The sequence below is a fragment of the Apodemus sylvaticus genome, chromosome 16, assembly GCF_947179515.1.
Source record: "Apodemus sylvaticus chromosome 16, mApoSyl1.1, whole genome shotgun sequence".
Classification (NCBI taxonomy): domain Eukaryota; kingdom Metazoa; phylum Chordata; class Mammalia; order Rodentia; family Muridae; genus Apodemus; species Apodemus sylvaticus.
The window spans coordinates 55643552-55664714 of record NC_067487.1 but is presented as its reverse complement, the minus strand read 5'-3'; the positions used below and the strand labels follow the sequence as shown (position 1 = coordinate 55664714).

The 21163-nt window shown below is 36.5% G+C and overlaps 1 protein-coding gene across 1 annotated transcript in view; it reads left to right on the top strand.

Annotated features, from left to right (window-relative positions):
* LOC127667027 (snake venom 5'-nucleotidase-like) overlaps window positions 1-21163 on the top strand; it is a 54672-nt gene that overhangs the window by 15420 nt on the left and 18089 nt on the right. The window contains exon 2 of the mRNA XM_052160043.1: window positions 12598-12749. Coding sequence (XP_052016003.1) covers window positions 12598-12749 — 152 coding nt within the window. The remainder of the gene's footprint in view (window positions 1-12597; window positions 12750-21163) is intronic.

The following is a 21163-nucleotide window of genomic DNA, read 5'->3' as shown; positions in this document are numbered from 1 at the left end:
TAGAGCATAGATGTTCAGGATTGAGAGTTCTTCTTGGTGTATTTTTCCTTTGAGCAGCAAGAAGTGTCCTTCAGTATCTCTTTTGATGACTTTAGGTTGAAAGTCAATTTTATCTGATATTAGAGTGGCTACTCTAGCTTGTTTCCTGAGACCATTTGCTTGTAAAATTGTCTTCCAGCCTTTTACTCTAAGGTAGTGTTTGTCTTTGACACTGAGGTATTTTTCCTGTATGCAGCAAAATGTAGGGTCCTGTTTATGTATCCAGTCTGTTAGTCTATGTCTTTTTATTGGGGAATTGAGTCCATTGCTGTTAAGAGATATTAGGGAATAGTGATTACTTCCTGTCATTTTTAATATTATTTTTTATATTTGATTGGTTATCTTCTTTTGGGTTTGATGAAGGAAGGTTATTATCTTGGTTTTTCCAGGGTGAAGTTTCCCTCCTTGTACTGGTGTTTTCCTCCTATTATCCTTTGTAGGGCTGGGTTTGTGGAAAGATATTGGGTAAACTTCATTTTCTCATGGAATATCTTGGTTTCTCCATCTATGGTGATTGAGAGTTTTGCTGGGTATAGTAGTTTTGGCTGGCATTTGTGTTCTCTTAGAGTCTGCATGAGATCTGCCCAGGATCTTCTGGCTTTCATGGTCTCTGGTGAGAAGTCTGGTGTGATTCTGATAGGTCTTCCTTTACATGCTACTTGGCCTTTTTCTCTTACTGCCTTTAATATTCTTTGTTTAGTACATTTGGTGTTTTGATTATTATGTGACGGGAGGTATTTCTGTTCTGGTCCAGTCTGTTTGGAGTTCTGTAGGCTTCCTGTATATTCATGGGAATTCATGAAATATTTAGGCAAATGGTTGGAACTGGAAAATATCATCCTAAGTGAGCTAACCCAACCACAAAAGAATATACATGGAATGCAATCACTGATAAGTGGATATTAATTAGTCCAGAAGCTCTGAATACCCAAGACACAATTAGCATATCAAATGACTCCCATGAAGAAGTAAGGAGAGGGCCTTGATCCTCTAAAGGCTTGATCCAGCATTGTAGGTGAGTACCAGGACAGAGAAAAAGGAAGGATGTGATTGGAGAATGGGTGGAGAGAAAAGGGCTTATGGAACATATGGGGAGGGGCCAACCGGGAAAGGGGAAAGCATTTAGAATGTAAACAAAGAATTTAAAAAATAAAAAAAAAAGAAATTTCCACATTGAAAAAAAAAAGGAATTATGTAATATGCTGGATGGCAACAAATGCTGTAGAGAAATATGATAAGGAGAATAAGAAGTGTCAAGAGTTGAAGTTAGGATGCTTGTCATTTTAAAAGAAGTTATTTAAATAAGACTTTACTTGGGCTGGTGAGATGGCTCAGTGGTAAAAGTGCTTGCTGTCAAGTCTGACAATCTGAGTTCATTCCCTGAGACCTAGATGGTGGAAGAAGAGAATCAGCTCCTGCAAGTTGTCTGCTGATCTATACATGTACATACATGTACACTGTGGCATGGGCACCTCCATATGGACACAAAAATAAATAAAATAAATAAAAATAAATAAGACCTCATGGTCAAGGGATGTTTGAGGAGAGACTTGAATGCAGTGAGGTAGTGTGAGTCATTTGACTGTCTCCAGGGAAATTGTTTTAGGATGAAGTTGGAAGAGCAAAGATTCGGAGGTGAAAATCTACACAGTGGGTTTCATGAACACTGGGAGGCAATGATGTGCTTGGTTCCCAGGGATAGGGACAAGTCTCTGGGGGATGGTTAAGGTACAGATTAGAGAATAGGCAGAAAATAATTAGACAGAATGGGAACCCTGTGGGGCACATGCTTGTTTAGTTTTGAGGTTGAACCATTGCCTTTGTTGCAAATTTAAATTAGCAGCTCCCAAATCATAGTCTGAGCACCTTGGAGATTTTCATGAGATTCCCATCTGTGAAAATAACAGCCACATCCATTTTCCTTCGTGTCTTGCTAGATGTCAGTTGTTTTGTTCATTTTTATTTTGTTCTGAGTGTATAGAGTTTGATAAGTCAAATCATATGACTTGATATATCTTATTGAAAACTATTTTGGTAAACTGTCTTACAGAAATTTGGTATAGTAGCAACCAAAAATATTCACAATTATCCAGAAAGTTCATTAAAACATTTTCCTAGTTACTTATCTGTGCAAGGCCAGATTTTTTTTTAAGTATACTGCATACAAAGCAGCCTCTTCCAGTAAATCAAATGAAACAGGAGATAGGATCTCATCATTCTTTACTTAGCTAGACATGAGATTTGCACAAATGTGCCATCTGTGTTTGCAAATATATTCTTTATAAAAATACATGTACTAGGTCTTTGTTGTTTTTTAGTTAGTAGGTGTGTATGTTAATTACTTAGCTTTTAGGGGCACTGCGAAGGGGAAATCTTGAAATTGAAAATTTGAGAACGTCTATCTATATTATACATTTTTGACACCAATATCAAACTATTTCATAATCTTTGTTTCTCTAAGACCTGCTAGTATAAAGCAGTTTGTAAATTCTTTTGGCTTTAACTTCTTCATCCGTTCTATTTGTGGATCTATAATTCGGATCTAACCTCCTTTTTAGACCTATATTTCCATCTGCCTACTGAGGATACTCATTTTGATGTCTCCTTGAATAGGCCTAAAATCAGCCTGCCAGCTTCTCCCGCAAACTCTTTATTACAACTCTGGTTCCTCATTTGATTTTTATCTCAATAATTTATAAGATATTTACACTGAATAAAAATGCAATTATGCTATGTTTATAGATTTAAAATCTAGTTTTTATAATGTTATTTCTCAACTTAATTAATTAGAAATGTCTGGGTGTTTTGTCTACATGTGTGTCTGTGGTTCACATGCATGCCTTGTGCCCAAGAAGGCCAGAGGAGAGTGTTAGATGACCTGGGATTTGAGTTAGGCTGTTGTGAGCACCATGTGGGTGCTAGTAAACGCAAGTCCTTTCAAAGAACAGCCAGTGCTTTGACCGCTGATCCATCTCTCCAGCCCATTTCTCAAATATGTATCAGAATCGTCCAAAGGAGTTGTTAAACACAAGTTTTTGTATCTTATCTCAGTGTTTCAGATTATGTAAGTATGGAATAGGACCCGAAAATGAATTTTTATAGGCATCTCTTGCTACTGGCCTGAAAAACATTATCAAGTGCTAATTTATACTATGTCAACATCAACACGTCAGTTATCACATACAGTGACGTTCTTAACACTTTTGTAGTTTTGCTCCTAAAGTTTTCTTTGTTTGTTTACTGGATTCTTAAAACTCAGATCAAATCTTGTAACATCTACGGTCTTTCTAGATACAGTAGTCATTTTACAGAAGCCTTTGAACTCATATACTGCTCAGTTTTTCATTCGTGTATTTTTGTTGACTTACATAAGCATATGCATTATTTCCATTTTTTTAACTTTAAAAGCAAGTTATTGGCTATATCTACTGATCTTTACTTTTTTTTTTTTTTTAGGTCTGGGGTCTATATGGTTTTAAACAATCAAAATATGAACATTTCTAGCATATATCTGGATCCCTCATTCCCAACAGTGGGAAGATGGGCTTCCATCCACCACACCTAATACTACAGCATGCAGTCATTTATGTGGGCTTTTGTCACACATTTGAGATTCAGTCAAATTGTTGATTGTAGCGATATTTTGTTCTTTTACTTACTGAATTATGTTCTAATGTGTGAACTATACCATAATATACTCATCTGTCCTAATGCTGAAGGACGTTTGGACGGTTTCTAATATTTCCTATTATGAAATCACTATTAGCATTCTTACATAATTCTTTTGGTAGCTGGAAGCAATCATTCCTCTTGAGTGCATGCCCAGAAGTGAAGTTTCTGTGTCATATACAGACGTGTAGCTTTACTAAGTGCTGCCAAACATTTTCTCAAAATAGATGTACCATCAGCAGTATATGAAAAATTTGATTATTCCATTTTCTTGATGTTTTAGTATTGTCTATTTTTATCATACTGTCAGGTGTATCATAACATACAATTGTAGGCTTAAGTTGAATTTCTCGTTGAGTAATGATATTGAACATTTTAATATGATTACGGGTGGGTTGTATCTATTCCTTAGTTGATTTTTTAAAATTTATTTTTATTTCTTCTTGTAGTTACTTTGAGACAGACTATCGCTGGATTGCATCGGCTAGTCTCAGCCCTCCTTATGGCTTGCATTACAAGTGTGTGCCACCATGCATGCCCAAGTCTTTTTCCCCAATTAAAAAAACTGAATTGTCTTTGTGAAGTTGATTTGTAATGGTTGTTAACTTGTTTTAGATCCAATTCCACTGTTGAATATATGCTTTCCACATATTTTATTTAATCAGTGTTTTTTCATTTTTTTCTAATGGTATATTTTGATCAGTAGGAGATTTTAATTTAAACTATTTTTTATACCAATATTTTTTATTTTGTGATTCGTGTTTTTTTTTCTGGTCTGCTTCAGAAACTATTGCTTCAGAGTCATGAAGTATAATTTCTTCTAAATAATGCATTATTTTGGTTTTTAAATTATATCTGTGATTCAGCATTATTTTATTACATTCATATCATGTTTATTCATCCATGTGAGCATGTGCATGTGTGTATGTCTCTGTGTATATGTGCATGTGCATTAGTCTGTGTGTGTGTGGGGGGGAGGTGCTGAGGATAACTTGAGATAGTTTTCATCCTCCACCATTTGGGGCCCTGGAATTGATTTCTAATAGTTAGGTTTGGCGACAAGTACTTTTGCCTACTGACCCACCTTACCAATCCTCAAATGTCAAAGCTGGTCTCAGATTGGTGTCATCATGTGGGAGGAATTCTGAGTGCTTGTGAGAAACTCCAAACAAGACAAAATTTGGGACCTTAGTTTCTTCAGAAACAGGGAATTGTTCTTAGAATGTGCCTCATCCCCCGCCCAGGTATAGCAGATATGAGTTTCCATTATGAATTACAATTGGCTATTGTTATTTGTTTTTATGCCTCTATTGAAAAACCTGTTTTTGCCATGTGTGGCTTGTCCTTGTGATGGTATACTTTATTCTTGTGGTTCTTCTTAGCCCTCAGAGTATAAACTGTGTGATGCTCTGAATAAAGTTGGCCGTTGCATGAGACTTCAGTCCAGCTCATAGTTAGCTCCATTCTTCCAGGTTCAAGCACCTTTAGATCAGTCAACACTTTATTTTCAGGTATGACCGAGAAGGCATTCCTCTTTTATGCCTGTATCATTTGTATAATTACATATATATTTAAATATTACATGTAGTAGCACCATTTTATATATTTATATATAACTTTCATTGAAAAAGATTCTCTTTTTAGTTTTGAATTTCAGGAATATATGTGTATTAATCAATCAAGTGACTGTGTATCTATGCATCTGTTTCTGGGTTATACTTTCACACTAATCTAAGAAAATCATACACTATATTAGTCACCACAACTTTATCATAAATCTTCATGTTCAACAATAGAAATCTGTTCTTCAGTATTTGTAGCTTCACACAAATTTTTATATGTAAATCCATAATTTTATATGTAAATTAATTATCTTACCAAATTAAGGTAATTATTACCTTAAGGTTTTTCTAGTTTGTATGTAACTTCAAAATTATGACTAGATGTTGAAAATTTTATGCATAATTTAAAAAAGAGAGTTGTAGGAGATGGTTGTCATTGAATAAACCTTGCTTGGTCATGATGTTTTAATAATTTTATATGTTACTTAATTTGTTAAAATTTAGTTTAAGACTTATATCTGTATGTTTATACAGAATATTGACCTATAATTATTATAATTATTATTGATAATGCTAACATAATATTAAATTATTCTTTTTCTCTGAGAGAGTTTGTATAACAATAGTGTTATTTCTTTAAAAATCTTTGAAAAAGTATCTAGGATTGAAGTTTTTGTTGAAAAGTTCTAAAGTATAGTTCAGTTTTTTTTTTTAATGGTGATAAGAAAGGTCAGATTTTAAAAATGTCTTTGTGTCAGTTTTGGTACATTGTACTTTTGTCAAATTTATTATCAGAAGAGTACTTATTATAGGATCTATAGTGTTATTTCCTTTCTATTTTGCTATTAATAATGACATTTTTCTCAATCTTGCTTGGGTATATCAACTTTGTAAATTTTTCAGTGAATGAAAATGTAGCTTGTGTGGCTTTACTTGTAAGTCTTTTCTTTCTGCTTTAATTTTAGTTGACATTGATTTCTGGCTTTCTGCAAGACAGAAGCTTGAGTGCATCATATAAATATATGATTTTAAAAGTGATATTAAAAATTCTGGGTCTTCTATTTTTATTTTTAAATATTTATTTATTGAAACTATGTTGCTATGTAACTCTGACTGGAACAGAACTTGCTATTTAGACTAGGCTGGCATTGACTCACATAGATCTTCCTGCTTCTGCCTTGAGTACAGAGATTAAAGTCATGTGCCACCACAGCTTGATTAAAATGTGTTGAGGTATGTGTATGGATGTTTTGCTTGCATTAATGTCTGTGTACCAAATGTGTATAGCACATGGACTGGAACTAGAGTTACACATGGTTATATGGGTGCTGGGAACTGAACCTGGGTCCTCTGGAAGAGCAAGCAGTGATCTTAACTGCATAGGCATCCCTCCAGGTCCCTTTTAATTTTAAAATTTATACATGTCTATAATGAAATATATCTACCTCTCATTTTCTCTAACTCTACCTATTTACCAGTTTGCACCCTTCCAACTTTGTCTTTTCAAAACAATTTTCTTTTTGAGATGACTACTTTTTTTAATTGCATATACATAAAACTGATATATATGTAATGTAATACATATATTCCTTAATGTATAAATACAACTTATTACTTGTATGTTTCAGGGCTGACCACTTGGTGTTGGATAACAGTTTCAAAAATGCTCAATAAAATAATTGTAAACTCAACAGATAGACATTAGAAAGATTATTCATGTTGACCTAGTTGGCTTTATGTTAATTAGTAAGTGCAATAAACAGCATTATTGATCTTACTGAAAATCACATGTCATCTTAATAGATGCAGAAAAACATTAGAAAATATTCAACATGGCTTCATGATAAAACCCCTAAAGAGCTACACTAGGAGGAGCATACCTCAGCATAGTAAATGCTATATATGGGAAGTCTGCAGCCAACATCATTGTAAGTGGAGAAGAATTTGCAATGATCCCACTGATATCAGGAATGAGACAGGGCTGTCCACTATTCCCACTCCTTTCCAACAGAGTGTTTAAAGTACTACTTGGAGCAATAAGGCAAAAGAAGAAAATTAAAGGGATATAAGTAGGGAAAGAAGTCAAATGATTCCTACTCTCAGATGACATGATATTATACATAAAAGATCCTAAAAATTCTACCAGAAAACAAGAAATGGTAAATGCAGCAACATGGCAGGAAACAGAATCAACTTGCACAAATCAATAGCTTTTCTATACAGTGCCAACAAATGTCAAGAAGAATATCATGTATATACTTCCATTCCTAATAGCCTCAAAGAAAATAACATTTTGTACCAGACCCACCCAACAAGATGACAGACTGCTACAATGAAAACATTAAAGATCTGGAGAAAGAGATAAAGACACTTGAACATGGAAAAACATTGCTTATGAATCGGTAGAATTAATATTATGAAAATGACTATTCTACCAAAAGCAATTTACAGATTCAATACAATCCCAATTAAAATTTCCATCTCATTTCTCACAGAAATAGAAAAAAAAAACTGTCCTAAAATTAACATGGAACCACAAAAGACCCTGGTTAGCCAAAATGATCCTGGGCAAAATGAACAGTGGTTGATGGATCACCATTCCAGATCTCAAGATATATTATGGAGCCATAATAGAAATGATGTGATACTGGCGAAAAACCAGAAAGCATCTCCTCTACAATCGGGAGTGAGAGGTTGATATGCAGTCATGCCTCAGCACTACTCCCCGTTTTCTGTCTCTTTACATTCTTCCCCCCCCCCCAATCTTCTGTGATATTTCCTGAACCGTGAGGGAAATGATTCATATAGATATTCCATCTATGGCCAAACACCGGCAGTATTTGTGGGTTTGCACAGTGGCTTTTTTGTCTTATTTCTCAGGAGATTAGAACCTGATACAGAGAAAAGGTACTGTATTTTGTGTGCTGACTTCAAATCCCATGATCTAAATATTTGTCAGATCTAAGTATTCTGTTAGAGTCACTAGAGAGGCTTTTGAGTAAAGGATCATGTAATCTAAGAATAGGGCTAATTGATTTTTTTTCCTGCATATTTTGGCTAATTAATTCTTCTAGTTAAGAATTCAAGTGCCATATTGAACAAGAGTGGAGAAAGTACACATTCTGGATTTTAGAACTAATACTTTCAGTTTTTATCCATTCAGTATAATGTTAACTAAAGGTTTGACCTATGTAGGCATTCTCTCTCTATTTTTAAATCCTTCAGAGCTTTTTTTGTGAGATGTGTTGCTTTTGTCAGTGGTGGGTCCTTTACTTTTTATGCATTTTGAGCATATGATTTTTGTTCATGGTTTTATTTATGCGTTGTTACAGTAACTGATTTGTATATGGTGAACTGCTCTTGCATCACTGGTATGAAAGCAATTTGATCTTGGTATATATAAACTCTTTAATGTGCTGTTGAATTAGCCTTGCAAGTAACTTATTACCTGGTTTTCATAGGTGATATTGGCTTTGTAGAGTGAAACTTACAAGCATTCACTTTTTATTTTGTAGAAGAATTTGAGGAGCCCTTGGTGTTCTTTAAATGTCTGATAGAATTCAGCAGTCTATCCAACTAGTCCTGGGCTTCCCTGTTTTTTCTTCTTTTTTCTTTTAAGATAAACTTCATTACTGTTTGAGCCTCATTGCTGAATATGTCTGTCTGTGCTGCTTTCATCCAGTTGATTTTGGTAGGTCATATATATCTAAAATTTTATACATTTCTTCTAGGTTTTCCAATTTATTTGAGTATGTTTTAACACAGTCCCTAATGATGTCTGTGGTATCTTTTTACAACTAAAATCTCTGATTTTATTGATTGATCCCATTGTGATCTCATCTCATACACCTCTTTCATCTCTGATTTTATTAATTTGGATCTTTTATACTGTTTTCACTAGAGGCTTGTCTTTTTTTATTTTTATATTTTTATAGAACCAACTTTGACTAACAATCCTTTGTATTCTTGATATCTCCAATGACTGCTTGGTCATTCCAAAAGACATCAATCAGTGTATAGTGTTTTTTGATTTTCTTGCTATTGATTTATAATTTGATTCCATTGTAATCTGATATGATAATTTTTTTATGTTTTTGTGTTTGGTAAGACTTGCTTTATGGCATAAAATGATACTATTTTAGAGGGAGTTGCATAGGCTGCTGATAAAAATCTGAAATGGTTGGAAGGTTCTGTAGATGCCTGTTGTGTCCATTTGATTTGTGATGCTGTTTTAGCTCTGAAGCTTTTAATTTTATTTTTAGCACATCACATGTGTGTTGCATTCATGTTTTCACATATGTTTATGGTGTTTGCACCCATGCCTGCCAGAGGTAGAGTCGGTGTCATATTTTGGTCACTCACCACCTTGTTTTTTGATATAGGGTCTCTCACTAACCACTGAGCTGTCATTTCTTTGAGACTGCTTGCCCAGCAATCCCCCAACATCACCCTGCTTCTGGATGTCCTGGCCTTACAGATGTGCATGGCCATGCCTGGCTCTCAGGGGGTGCTAGGGAACCAACTAAACTCATCACACTTATGCAGCAAGCTCTTTACCTGCTAATTACCTCCTTGCCTCTTTATTTGGTTGTGTCTAGGTGATCCATTGATGAGAGTAGATCTTGATTGCTCTATCTGGATCTGTCCATTAATATCTGATAGTGTTTACTTTATAAAATTTGGTACATCAACAGTCAGGGCATATGCTTTATAATTCATATATTCTTGATGCAGTTTTATTTACTAATAAGTAATAACCTTATTTATTCCCATTGACTAACTTTGGCTTACAGTCTGCTTTGTCTGATCAAGTGGTACTACTCTTAATTGCTTTTAGATTCCATTTTTTGGACTTTCATCTTCCAGCCTTTCATTTTCATTCTGTTCTGTGTTTTACCTATGAAATGCATTTCTCATGGACAAGAAATTATTGTATCTTACTTTAAATTTGTATTTCCAGTCTGACTGGAGAGTTAAGACTGTAATTAATGTTGATAGGTAAGTAGTCACTTTTTCTTTCATCTTAGAGATTTGGTAATTTAATGTTAATAAATTTAATCTTTCCATTTATTATATATTTATCTTCCTTCTTATATGATTTATTCTGCTCCAAGAACTTATGGTTGTATATATCTTTCTTTCTCTTACCATGTCTAGGATTTCTTGGGAAATGCTACACAGTCCAAACTTGTGTGTCATTGATTACTTTAGTTTATGTTTATTGTGGAAGTTTTTTATTTCTCCTTCAGAATTAAAGGGTGATTTTGAATCAATAATACAATAACCTTGGTAGGTAACTGTCTTATTTCAGGGTTTGAAATATTACCCCACCCATGTTTTCTTGTTCTTTAGGGTTTCTTTTGATGGTTTGTTGTTATTCTGATTGGCTTGTGTATTTTTTTAAAGAAACCCAGCAGTTTGGTTTTAAGCTTTTAATATCATTTCTTTGTTTAATACTCTTGGCACCTAGGTATCATAGCACGTGGAAAGCTTCTGTTCCAATCTGGCCTGTTTTCTTTGTGGACTTGAACGTCCATTTGATTACCTAGAGTTGGGAAAGGTTCTACTCTGATTTCATTGAGTAAGTTTTTGTGCCTTTACTCTCTTTTTGATGACCATTTCTAACATCACATATTTTTAGGTTTGGTCTCCGAGTCCTGTCCCAGAAATTTGTGCTTCTCCCGAATGTAAGAAACCCTTAACCCTATCCTCAGTCCTGATTTCTATATTTGTTCCATGTCTTTGTTGAACTTCTTATGCAAGTTGTTTAGTATCTCATCCAACTTGATGTTCTCAACTCCTTTTTTTTTCTTTAAAAAATAGCTTTGTTCACTTTATTAGTTTACTTAAATCTTCACTGAAGTCAGTTGTTATTTTTAAAACTAGAAATTTGAATTCTTTGGCACATTATTCATTATTCTATGTTTGGATTCAGCTAATTGAAGAGCTGTGAAATTTTGGAAGAGCCATTTTTCTAATTTTCTTTTTTTTTTGTGGTTTTACATAGTAATTTGTTCATCTTTTGGAATGACTATCTCTTCCAGTTTCATTTGAGGGTCTCCTTTATTGGTTTAGCTTTCTCTAGGGATTAACTTTCAGTACCACTGAGGAGGAAACCAGCTGTCATTAACAATAACATGGAGACAAAGCAGACAGAGAAGCGGAGCTAGTTCAGACCGACTGCTCTATCATCAATAACCACAGAAAATAAAATCACAAGATAAATATAAAATAAACTATGAAGTTAAAATTAATTAGGTCAAAATGAATGAAATAAAGCTAGGACAAGATAAACAAAAAAGAAAAATGTTAAGTAAAAAGGAAAGAAAAAGAGAATACTGTGACAGAGGAAAAAAGCAAGTGGCAAAACTGGAAAATAAATCAACAAAAATTAGGTAAAACAAAGGAGAGAGAGAGAGACAGAGACAGAGAGAGACAGAGACCGAGAGACAGAGACAGAGAGTGCACCCTGAAAATTAAGGGCGCTCAGCAGAGCAGAAGACACTGTAGGGGGACAAGTGGATGGCTTATCATTGGGACATTAATTACAAGGCAACAAAGAAGCATTATTTTCTAGTAAACTTCATGCAATAAATTTAAATAAAACAACCTAGTTCAGTGTCAAAAAGATAAGAAAGATCTTTTATCCTTTTTTAAAAGTATTCTTTTGTTATTTATTCACTTATATCACACTCACTGCCCCCTCACCCATCCCATCCCACGTCCCACAATCCTCTGAGAGGGTGGGACCCCCTTGTGAATCCCCCAACCCTGGCATCAAGTCTGTTTGGGTCTAGGTGCTTGTTCTCCCACTGAGGTCAGACAAGGCAGCCTGGCTAGAAGAACATATCCCGCATACAGCTTCTGGGACAGTCTCTGCTCCAGTTGTTCTGGACCCACATGAAGACCAGCTGCACATATGCTACATGTGTGCGGGGAGGCCTAGGTCCAGCCTGTACACACATCTTCTCAATGCTCACAGGGGAAGATATGCATTAAAATATGCATTTTGTGGAATAGTTTCAATATTCTGACGTGTTTTAAAGTGTTTTCTTTAAAATAATTTCACATATTTTGAGGATAACTTTTGAGGCATAATACATTTTTAATTTAAATGTGGGTTTTTTTTTTGAGTGGGGAGCCTCGCGTGTCTTTTTCAGAATGCACATGTGCTACTGAGATATCTTGGCTGTGAGGAAGAATGGTATTAAAAGCATCTTTCTATATCCTCATATTTTAGCTGTGCTGATTTTAAGGAAGAGTCAGGAATGCTGCCTTTGTGTTTCCTAAAGGCCTTCAGTGATAACACAGGTCACTGTTCTCTTAGGTTTGCCACAGCTGTGAAAAGATTCAGCATCCTGAATCCGCTCCTGATTTTCAGTGGTGACTGCTTAAATCCTTCCATCTTAAGCACGATAACAAAAGGAAAACACATGATCTCCATACTAAATGAATTGGGAGTACAGTTTGCAGTTTTTGGTAAGTAGTACTTTTTTACGATTTGAAGTTTTAAAAGGAATTTGTGTAAAACTAGGTTATTTGATGCCAAACAATAACAGTTAAATAATCGTATTTATCAGCTTATAGGTACTCGGAAGCAGTGATCAGGACTGCACAATGAACCTGAACACTTGCACTCAGCCAGAATTGGACTTTCGGTGGTGATTTTTAGGTTTGCCTGTCTGAAAGTGAGACATCGCTGGAGTAAGGCTATAGCTTTAACTCTGGGCCTGGGTCTGGGTTGTGGCTCACCGCATTGTCACTGAGCCGTGAAAATGAAAAAAAAAAGAGGAGGAGGAGGAGGAGGAGGAGGAGGAGGAGGAGGAGGAGGAGGAGGAGGAGGAGGAGGAGGAAGAAGAAGAAGAAGAAGAAGAAGAAGAAGAAGAAGAAGAAGAAGAAGAAGAAGAAGAAGAAGAAGAAGAAGAAGAAAGGCTGCTGTGCTTAGTGGGTCACTCCTGTAATCCCAGCCCTCAGGGGGTTGAGGCAGAAGTCTCATCGTTAGTCAGAGGCCAGTTTGGGCTCCATGGTGAGCTGAGCTGTGGAGTCAGTCACTGTCCCCATCCCTCCCTCTCCCAAAGACCCCCGTACTCTCAGTTATTTTCTTGATGGAAAATTGGGAAAATAGTGATGCACCCTCACCAAGCTTCTCTGAAGGCTGAAGAAGATAGAAGCGGTGCCCACAAGACCCATGGCGAGCAAGCATTTCAGCTGTTTCATTCTTAAGATGAGCAGGTCCTAGGCAAGGAGAACAAATGGTGTTCCCACTTATTAATAAAACGTGAGGGTGTCCCATTGATAGCATTTTGGACGTTAGCTGCTTACATTGAAGTAATTAGAGAGTTTCAACGAGGGCCAAGTTTTACAGGCGTCTGTCTGTTTATCTAACTGCCGTCCCATTTAGGGGCTATGCTGTAGTCAGCCGTGGTTCTGTTTGGATGTTTGGATGGTAACTTTGTGAGATGTGAGTTGTCGTAGAGTTTTATACAGTGAATGAATGAAATGATTAATTCTCAGCCTTTGAGCATCTCCCTGCCCCGCTGTGTTACACTGTTGACATTTTTACTTTAAAAGTGAAAAGTACATTGTGAACATTTACCTCATGTCTTTTTTTTTACCTCATGTCTTTTTATTATGGTGAATAGACATAATAAATTTATCTTTTTACCATTTTAAATGTACAGTTCAGGGTCACTAAGTTTATTCACATTGTTGTGAATGAGATTTTATTTTTGTTACATTGGTAGTTGCAAAATGTTCCATTTATTGGTTATTGCTTTAACAAATTTACTATTATATATTTAGGTGGTTTTCATCATCATCATCATCATTATTATTATTTTTTACAATAAAACTGGGCGTGTGGAGAGGTTGTTGACCAGGGGTGTTAGGACATTTTAGGTCTTAGGGATATTTATCATGAGAATGGATTGGATGGCAAGGCCAGCTGGTAAAAGCACAAATCTCATAGGACATCAGCACTCCTGTTGTCCTCTTCTAGCCTTATACTAGTCTGCTTCCTTATACAACCCAGGGCCCAGGGAATGGTGCTTCCCACAGTGAGCTAGACCCTGCCACATTAACTAACAACCAAGTCAGTTCTCCACAATCACACCTTGCAGCCAATCTGGTCTCTGCAGTCCTCCAGTTGTGACTTTCAGACTTTAACACCTGAAATATGTGTTCAGGTGATAAGGTCATCAGGCTTAGTAACCAAAGCACTTCACTGTGTAGAAAAATGTTTCTCTTCTGAGCTTGGCCCTTCTGCTTAGTTCCCACACTCCTCAGTAATACTTTTTACATTTTTGGATTCTGTCCGAGACTATGCTGTCTAAATATGAATGTCAGTCATTGTTTTATTTCTTCTTGTCTTATCACCATTTCAAAACATCAGTTTATTTTGTTGAAATGGAGCAGGTTGTAATTATAGATTTAGGAACACACACACACACACACACACACACACACACACACACCAGTAAAAGAGAGACCATGAATTTGAAAGAAAGCAAGGGGAGAGTACATGAAAGGATTGGGAAGGAGAAAAAGGCAAGGGGAAAATGGTGGAAGAACAATCTCAAAAGATAAAATTATATTACTACTTTGTGTCTATTGTGAACTGCTGTTCCTGGACTGGGAAATTTTGGTGCTTTTAACAATCTTCCTTTTGTTGGGCATGGAAGACATCAGAGAACATGGCCCTCTGAGTCAACTAAGCAAGATGCATATGACCTCACAGAGACTGCGGCAGCAAGGACAGGGTCTACGTGGGTCTGCCCCAGGTCCTCTGAGTATGTACTATAGCTATTAGGTTAGTGTTCTTATGGGACTCCTGACTATGAGAAGGAGCGGGTCTCTGACTCTTGTGTGTGTTCTTGAGACTTTTCCTTGTTCTCTTAGGTTTTCATGTCCATCTTCAATATGATGGTTTTGATTTATTTTATTGTGTCATGTTTGGTTTTTGTCACTTGGAAGTCTCTTTCCTTTTAATGAGAGATTGAAAAGGAGTGGATCAGGAGGGAAGGGTGGGGAAGGAGGGAGGAACTGGGAGGTATAGAGGGAGGAACTGGGAGGTATAGAGGGAGGGAAAGCTGTGATCAGGATATATTGTACAAGAGAAGAAACTATTTTCAATGAAAGGGAAAACGAGAGAATCTTCCTTCTGTCTGTGGGTGTGCCAGCGTGACTCAGGATAAAGTGGTGATGGGGAGTTGGGGTTGGGCCTGCTTTATGGGCTGTGAGTAACCAGGAAATTGAGTCTTCCCCTGGGGAAGCAGAAGCACTTATCTCGGTGTGTGCCAGTGGTGTGGTGTGCTCTCTGTCCTCGTGTCAGGCTGTTCAGAGCAGGCTTGGCGCACTCGCTCTCCTTTGTTTCCACTGAGTCGACTTCTGGCTTTTAATGGCTGTGGTTAGGCGCAGAGAGAGGGGTTTGTACTTCCCAGGTACAAATGAAGTGATCCTATGTTTAGGAGTCTGGTCAGCTTATAAGAAATATCTTTTAAAAGAAACTTCCAGGTGCAAGAACACGTGGCTTAGCTGCTAAACATGTTTTGCACAAACATGAGAACTAGTGTTCAAATCCCAGCACCCATGTAGCACCATGAGCATGCGGCTCCAGCTCAGATTGCATGCTCCCCTTCTGGACTTCGTGATGCAAGCATATATACATACATGAATAAAAATTAAAAACCCACATAAATAAAAGTAAGCAAAGCAGAAAATAAAGAAGGAAAAGCAGCTTTTCATCTTTTAAAAATGTTACTGAGGTCAAAGTCATGATTTTCAGTTATGGCCTTGGTATGTGAATTCACGATGGCTGACTTTGTATCTATACTGATCTTCCTGGTCTATATCTTCTGATATATTGGTCTTCAGTTGCATTAGAAGTCTGATGTACAAATTAAATATAAAACAATTGAATGCTAAGTCTGATCTTCCTCCCTTAGTTTTAGAGTTCTTGTCATCAAAAACTAAGTTTCTATAGTGCATATTTTTTAAAAAGTTACTGTATGTATTTGATTAATTTTACTTTTTAAGTGAGTATTTAAATTGGTGTTATAATTACTTGTAAACACAAGTAAAATGTGATGTTATAAGTATATACAAATATACAATGTGGCGTAAATATACAATGCAGAGTAAAACCTTAGAGTGAAGTGACATACTCATTATCTCATGCAGTACTTCGGTGACATTTGAGATGTCCCGTCAGTCATTTTGAGCTATCGCATTGCTGTGGACTAGTGTAAACGTGAGGCATGGCTCAGTTCAGTTGGAACTTGGTACTCTCTCTCTTTTTAGATAACTCCCTGTTTTATGGACTTTCCTTGCCCCAGACTCTGGTACAGATCTCAGTCTATTCATTGCTCAAATAGAGTCACCACTTTTTTCTTTTTTCTTTCTTTCTTTATTTTTTATTCGATATATTTTTTGTTTACATTTCAAATGATTTCCTCTTTTCTGGCCCCCTACTTCCGGAAAGTCACATAAGCTCCCTTCCCTCCCCCTGTTCTCCCATCTACCCCTTCCCACTTCCCTGTTCTGGTTCTGCCCTATACTGCTTCACTGAGTCTTTCCAGAACAAGGGGCCACTCCTCCGTTATTCTTGTACCTCATTTGATGTGTGGATTATGTTTTGGATATTCCAATTGTCTAGGCTAATATCCATTTATTAGAGAGTGCATACCATGATTAATCTTTTGAGACTGGGTTACCTCACTTAGTATGATGTTCTCCAACTCCATCCATTTGTCTAAGAATTTCATGAATTCATTATTGTTTCTAATGGCTGATAATACTCCATTGTGTATATATACCAATTTTTTTGCATCCATTCTTCTGTTGAGAGATACCTGGGTTCTTTCTAGATTCTGGCTATTATAAATAGGGCTGCTATGAACATAGTGGAACACGTATCCTTATTACCTGCTGAGGAAAAAATTACAAAGTTTCTGTAAGGCAAAGGACACCATCAAAAGGAAAAATCGGCAACCAACAAATTGGGAAAAGATCTTCACCAACCCTACATCAGATAGAGGGCTAATATCCAATATATACAAAGAACTCAAGAAGTTCGACCCCAGAAAACCAAATAACCCTATTAAAAAATGGAGTACAGAGCTAAACAAAGAATTTTCACCTGAAGAACTTCAGATGGCTGAGAAGCATCTTAAAAAATACTCAACTTCATTAGTCATTAGGGAAATGCAAATCAAAACAACCCTGAGATTTCACCTTATACCAGTCAGAATGGCTAAGATTAAAAATTCAGGAGACAGCAGGTGTTGGCGAGGATGTGGAGAAAGAGGAACACTCTTCCACTGCTGGTGGGGTTGCAAATTGGTACAACCACTCTGGAAATCAGTCTGGCAGTTCCTCCGAAAACTGGGCACATCACTTCCGGAGGATCCTGCTATACCACTCCTGGGCATATACCCAGAGGATTCCCCAGCATGTAATAGAGTCACCTCTTTAAACTATCTCACATATAACTAAGCACATGCAGTAGTCTTTCTGTAGTGTGGTTATCTTACTTAGATTTTCCTTTCAATTCCCTTGTGTGTTATGGGATCACAGAATTTCATCCTTCCTAGAGGATGAATAATAGTCCATTGTGCAAACAGATCTTCCACTGACTGGGCTTCGAGGTAGACTTCAAATCTAGGCGTTGCGACTGGTGCTGCGATGAACTTGGGAGAACAGATATCACTGTCATGTCTTTATTTTAGGGTCTTTGGATGAATTTTTAGAAGTGAAATTCCTGGGTCTTAGTGTTGTTCTGTTTGACTTTCTTCCTGTTTCCCATGAGAACTAATTTACATTATCACTGAGAGCAAAGCAAGTGCAGCTTCGTCCTCCCCACGTCCTTGGTAGCCATCTGAATAGATGTGAGGATGCACTTCTCTTATTGTCTGCCTCTCCCCATTCTACAAGGACCCAAAGGCTTCTCTTCACATCTGCTGTGTCTTTAAGACCAAGAACAGTGCCTGGCACCGAGGGGTGCCCCACAGCCTTTGGATCCGTGCACCATGTCTTATTTTCTTGTGGTTGTGTTCAAACACTTGACAAGCAGCAATGTAAGGCATGGAGGAGTGGCCTAGGTTTGTGGTTGGAGAGGGGTTAGTCCATCATGGTAGCAAGGCATGGTGGTGGGCAGCTCTGTGGCAACTGAGTGTTTGTTTGCATTGATGGATCAGGAAGCAGAGAAAGGGGACCCTCAGGACTTTGTCATTTTACCTCAATCAGGCACCCAGCTCATGATATGATTCAGTCATATTTAAGGTGTGTCTGCCCTTTAGTTAATTATTTCTAGAGACAGCCTAATTATCTAAATGATTCCAAAAGCAGTCATGTTGGCCAGAATGGTGATCACAGTAGCAGTTTACATGGTATTATTGTTATGATTATAAGATTTTAAAAAATTGTTTTATAAAACATATGGTCTTTGTGTACAAGTTCACTGTTCTTGCCTCCAAAATTCTTTAAGAACAGGGTAGCCTCTCTCATATGTAGGTTGCCAGGGTCCCTCAGTCAAGTCTAGAGGTCCCCGGTATTGGCTAGCTTTTCTACATTCATTTTTTAAAAAATGTGCCTGTGGAGTTAAAACAACTTTGAATACAGATTGAAGGAGATAATCCTTCTCTACTGGACTGTCTTTACACCTTGGTCAAAGATCAATCTATTAGTTATGTGAATCTTTCTGAGAGCTTTCCATCCTGCTGATGACTGATTTGATTGGTTTACTTGTCCCTTACTCTAATTACTGACACCCTGTTGTGAACCTGTTGATTTTGGTAGGTCTTCAAGTTAGGTAACAGACGGTCCATATTTATTTTTACTTCCCGTCAATATTGCAGTGTATATTCTGGCTCTCCATGTTAAACATTAGAATCGGTTTGCTAATACTCATGGACTGTTCTTCCTAAGTTGAGATCTTGGTTAGGAAGGCATTGGATCTGTACAACAGTCTGAAAGAGTTAACATAGAAAATATTGGGCATTTTGTCCATCGATGCCCGATATCTTTCTATTTATTCCATTCCTTGATTTCTTTCATAAAACTTGCATTCTCTCTCTCTCTGTCTTTCTGTTTCTCTGTCTGTCTGTCTGTCTGTCTGTCTCTCTCCCTCTGTGTGTGTGCACATGCGCACATGTGCATATTTTCTCTCCATTCCTTGGCTTGCCTTTTCATTCTTCTGACAGTGTGTTTTAGTAAGAGAAGTGTTCAGTTTTAGTGGAGTGACACATGTACGCCTATGCATGTTGTTAGAGTCTGAGAATTTTGTCTGCAGGGGTACCAGTGTAAATGGCATATTGTTTTAAGTATCAGTTTCCTGGTGTTCATCTTAGTTTATGAAAAATTATTTCTGTAGATTGACTATATTATCACCTTGTTAGAAAAGCTTATTAATTTTATTGTCATAAAACGTGTGAGCATCAAAAGTGTTGTGGGGAAATATAACTGGTTATTTACCTAATACAGGCTGAATATTTCATATTCAAAATGTTTGGGACCAGAAGTGATTTGGATCTGAGTCTTTTTTTTATGTTACAATATTTACATTTTAATAATGAGTTATCTTGGAAATGGAATGCAAGTCCAAGCTGAAATCATTTACATTCTTTTTTCTTGGTAACAGTTTGAAGGAAATTTCATGCAGTGTTTTACTTCTCTTTATTTTTAAAAGTAACCTGTTATATGACATGAGATATGAAATCACTTAGCTATTTGTGGTGCTCAAAACATTTCAGATTTGGGAGCATTTGGAAATTTTAAATTAAAAAAGTTCGCACAGCAACATTACACACGAGAATTCCAGCAAAGAAATTCTCCCTAAACCTTGTGGGAAGCAGTAGATATACCAGGGTTTTCAATGACCAAAACCTTCAGCTAATTATAAAAGTCTCTAAAAGTATAAAAGGTGAAGAAAATTGACTTTGGCCTGTGATTTTCTAAAGGATAGGTAAGGTGCCATAGTCTCTCAACATATCTTTTCAGAAGAAAGGTGCCAGCTTATATCTTAATGTTCTGCTGAATCACTGGTTGCATATATCATATTGATGAATTCTAAAATGCTATAAATATTTTACCATATTCTTAAAATATCCTGCTTTATGTAAATTTGGTGCTTTTAAATATGCAATGTTAAGATATAAATTCATGGGAAATTTGTATCTTTCTTGAAGTTTTGCTTAGAAATGGGTCTGCCACAGGGATAGTTTCAGTAGTAACTCCTGGTTACTACCTAATGAGTCACAGATGTTGAATTTTCCTTCTGTGTGTTAGGCAAGTGCTGCACGGTTCTGCTATATCCCAGCTTGCTTTCGCTTTCTGAGACAGGTATTACTAAATCGACCATGAACTTAGATTATAACACGGGCTTTGAACTTGTGATTCTCCTGACTCAGCCTCTCAAATAGCTGGGACTACAGGATTGTACCACAGATTTTTGACTTTTACATTACTAATTACCACAAAATTTCATTTTGTGACATATACAGCTCTTATAAAATATAGTAGAAATATACCAGAACTTTCTTCCTATTACAGTGTGATTGAATTCTATGAATAAAAACATGTATTTTTTATGAGGTATGTCCTCATGCTCACACACACTGAAAATAATTTTTAAATTAGGGTATTATTGAGCAGTTATTGGTCATACCATTGTATTTCCCTATATTGCAAGGCTTCTTTTTCAAACTCCTTAAGATTTTCTTTGGGACTACAGTGCTTTCTGGATTGCAAAGAGACATAGCTGAAGGCCTCTAAAAATCATGGCATTTGTAAGTGAAAGTTGGGTTAATTAAATAGACATGTGTTCAAAATGCTCTCTCTCAACATAATGTCTTGCCCTTATTGGAAGCTGGAATGGAAAAACATTCTTGTGATTTAAA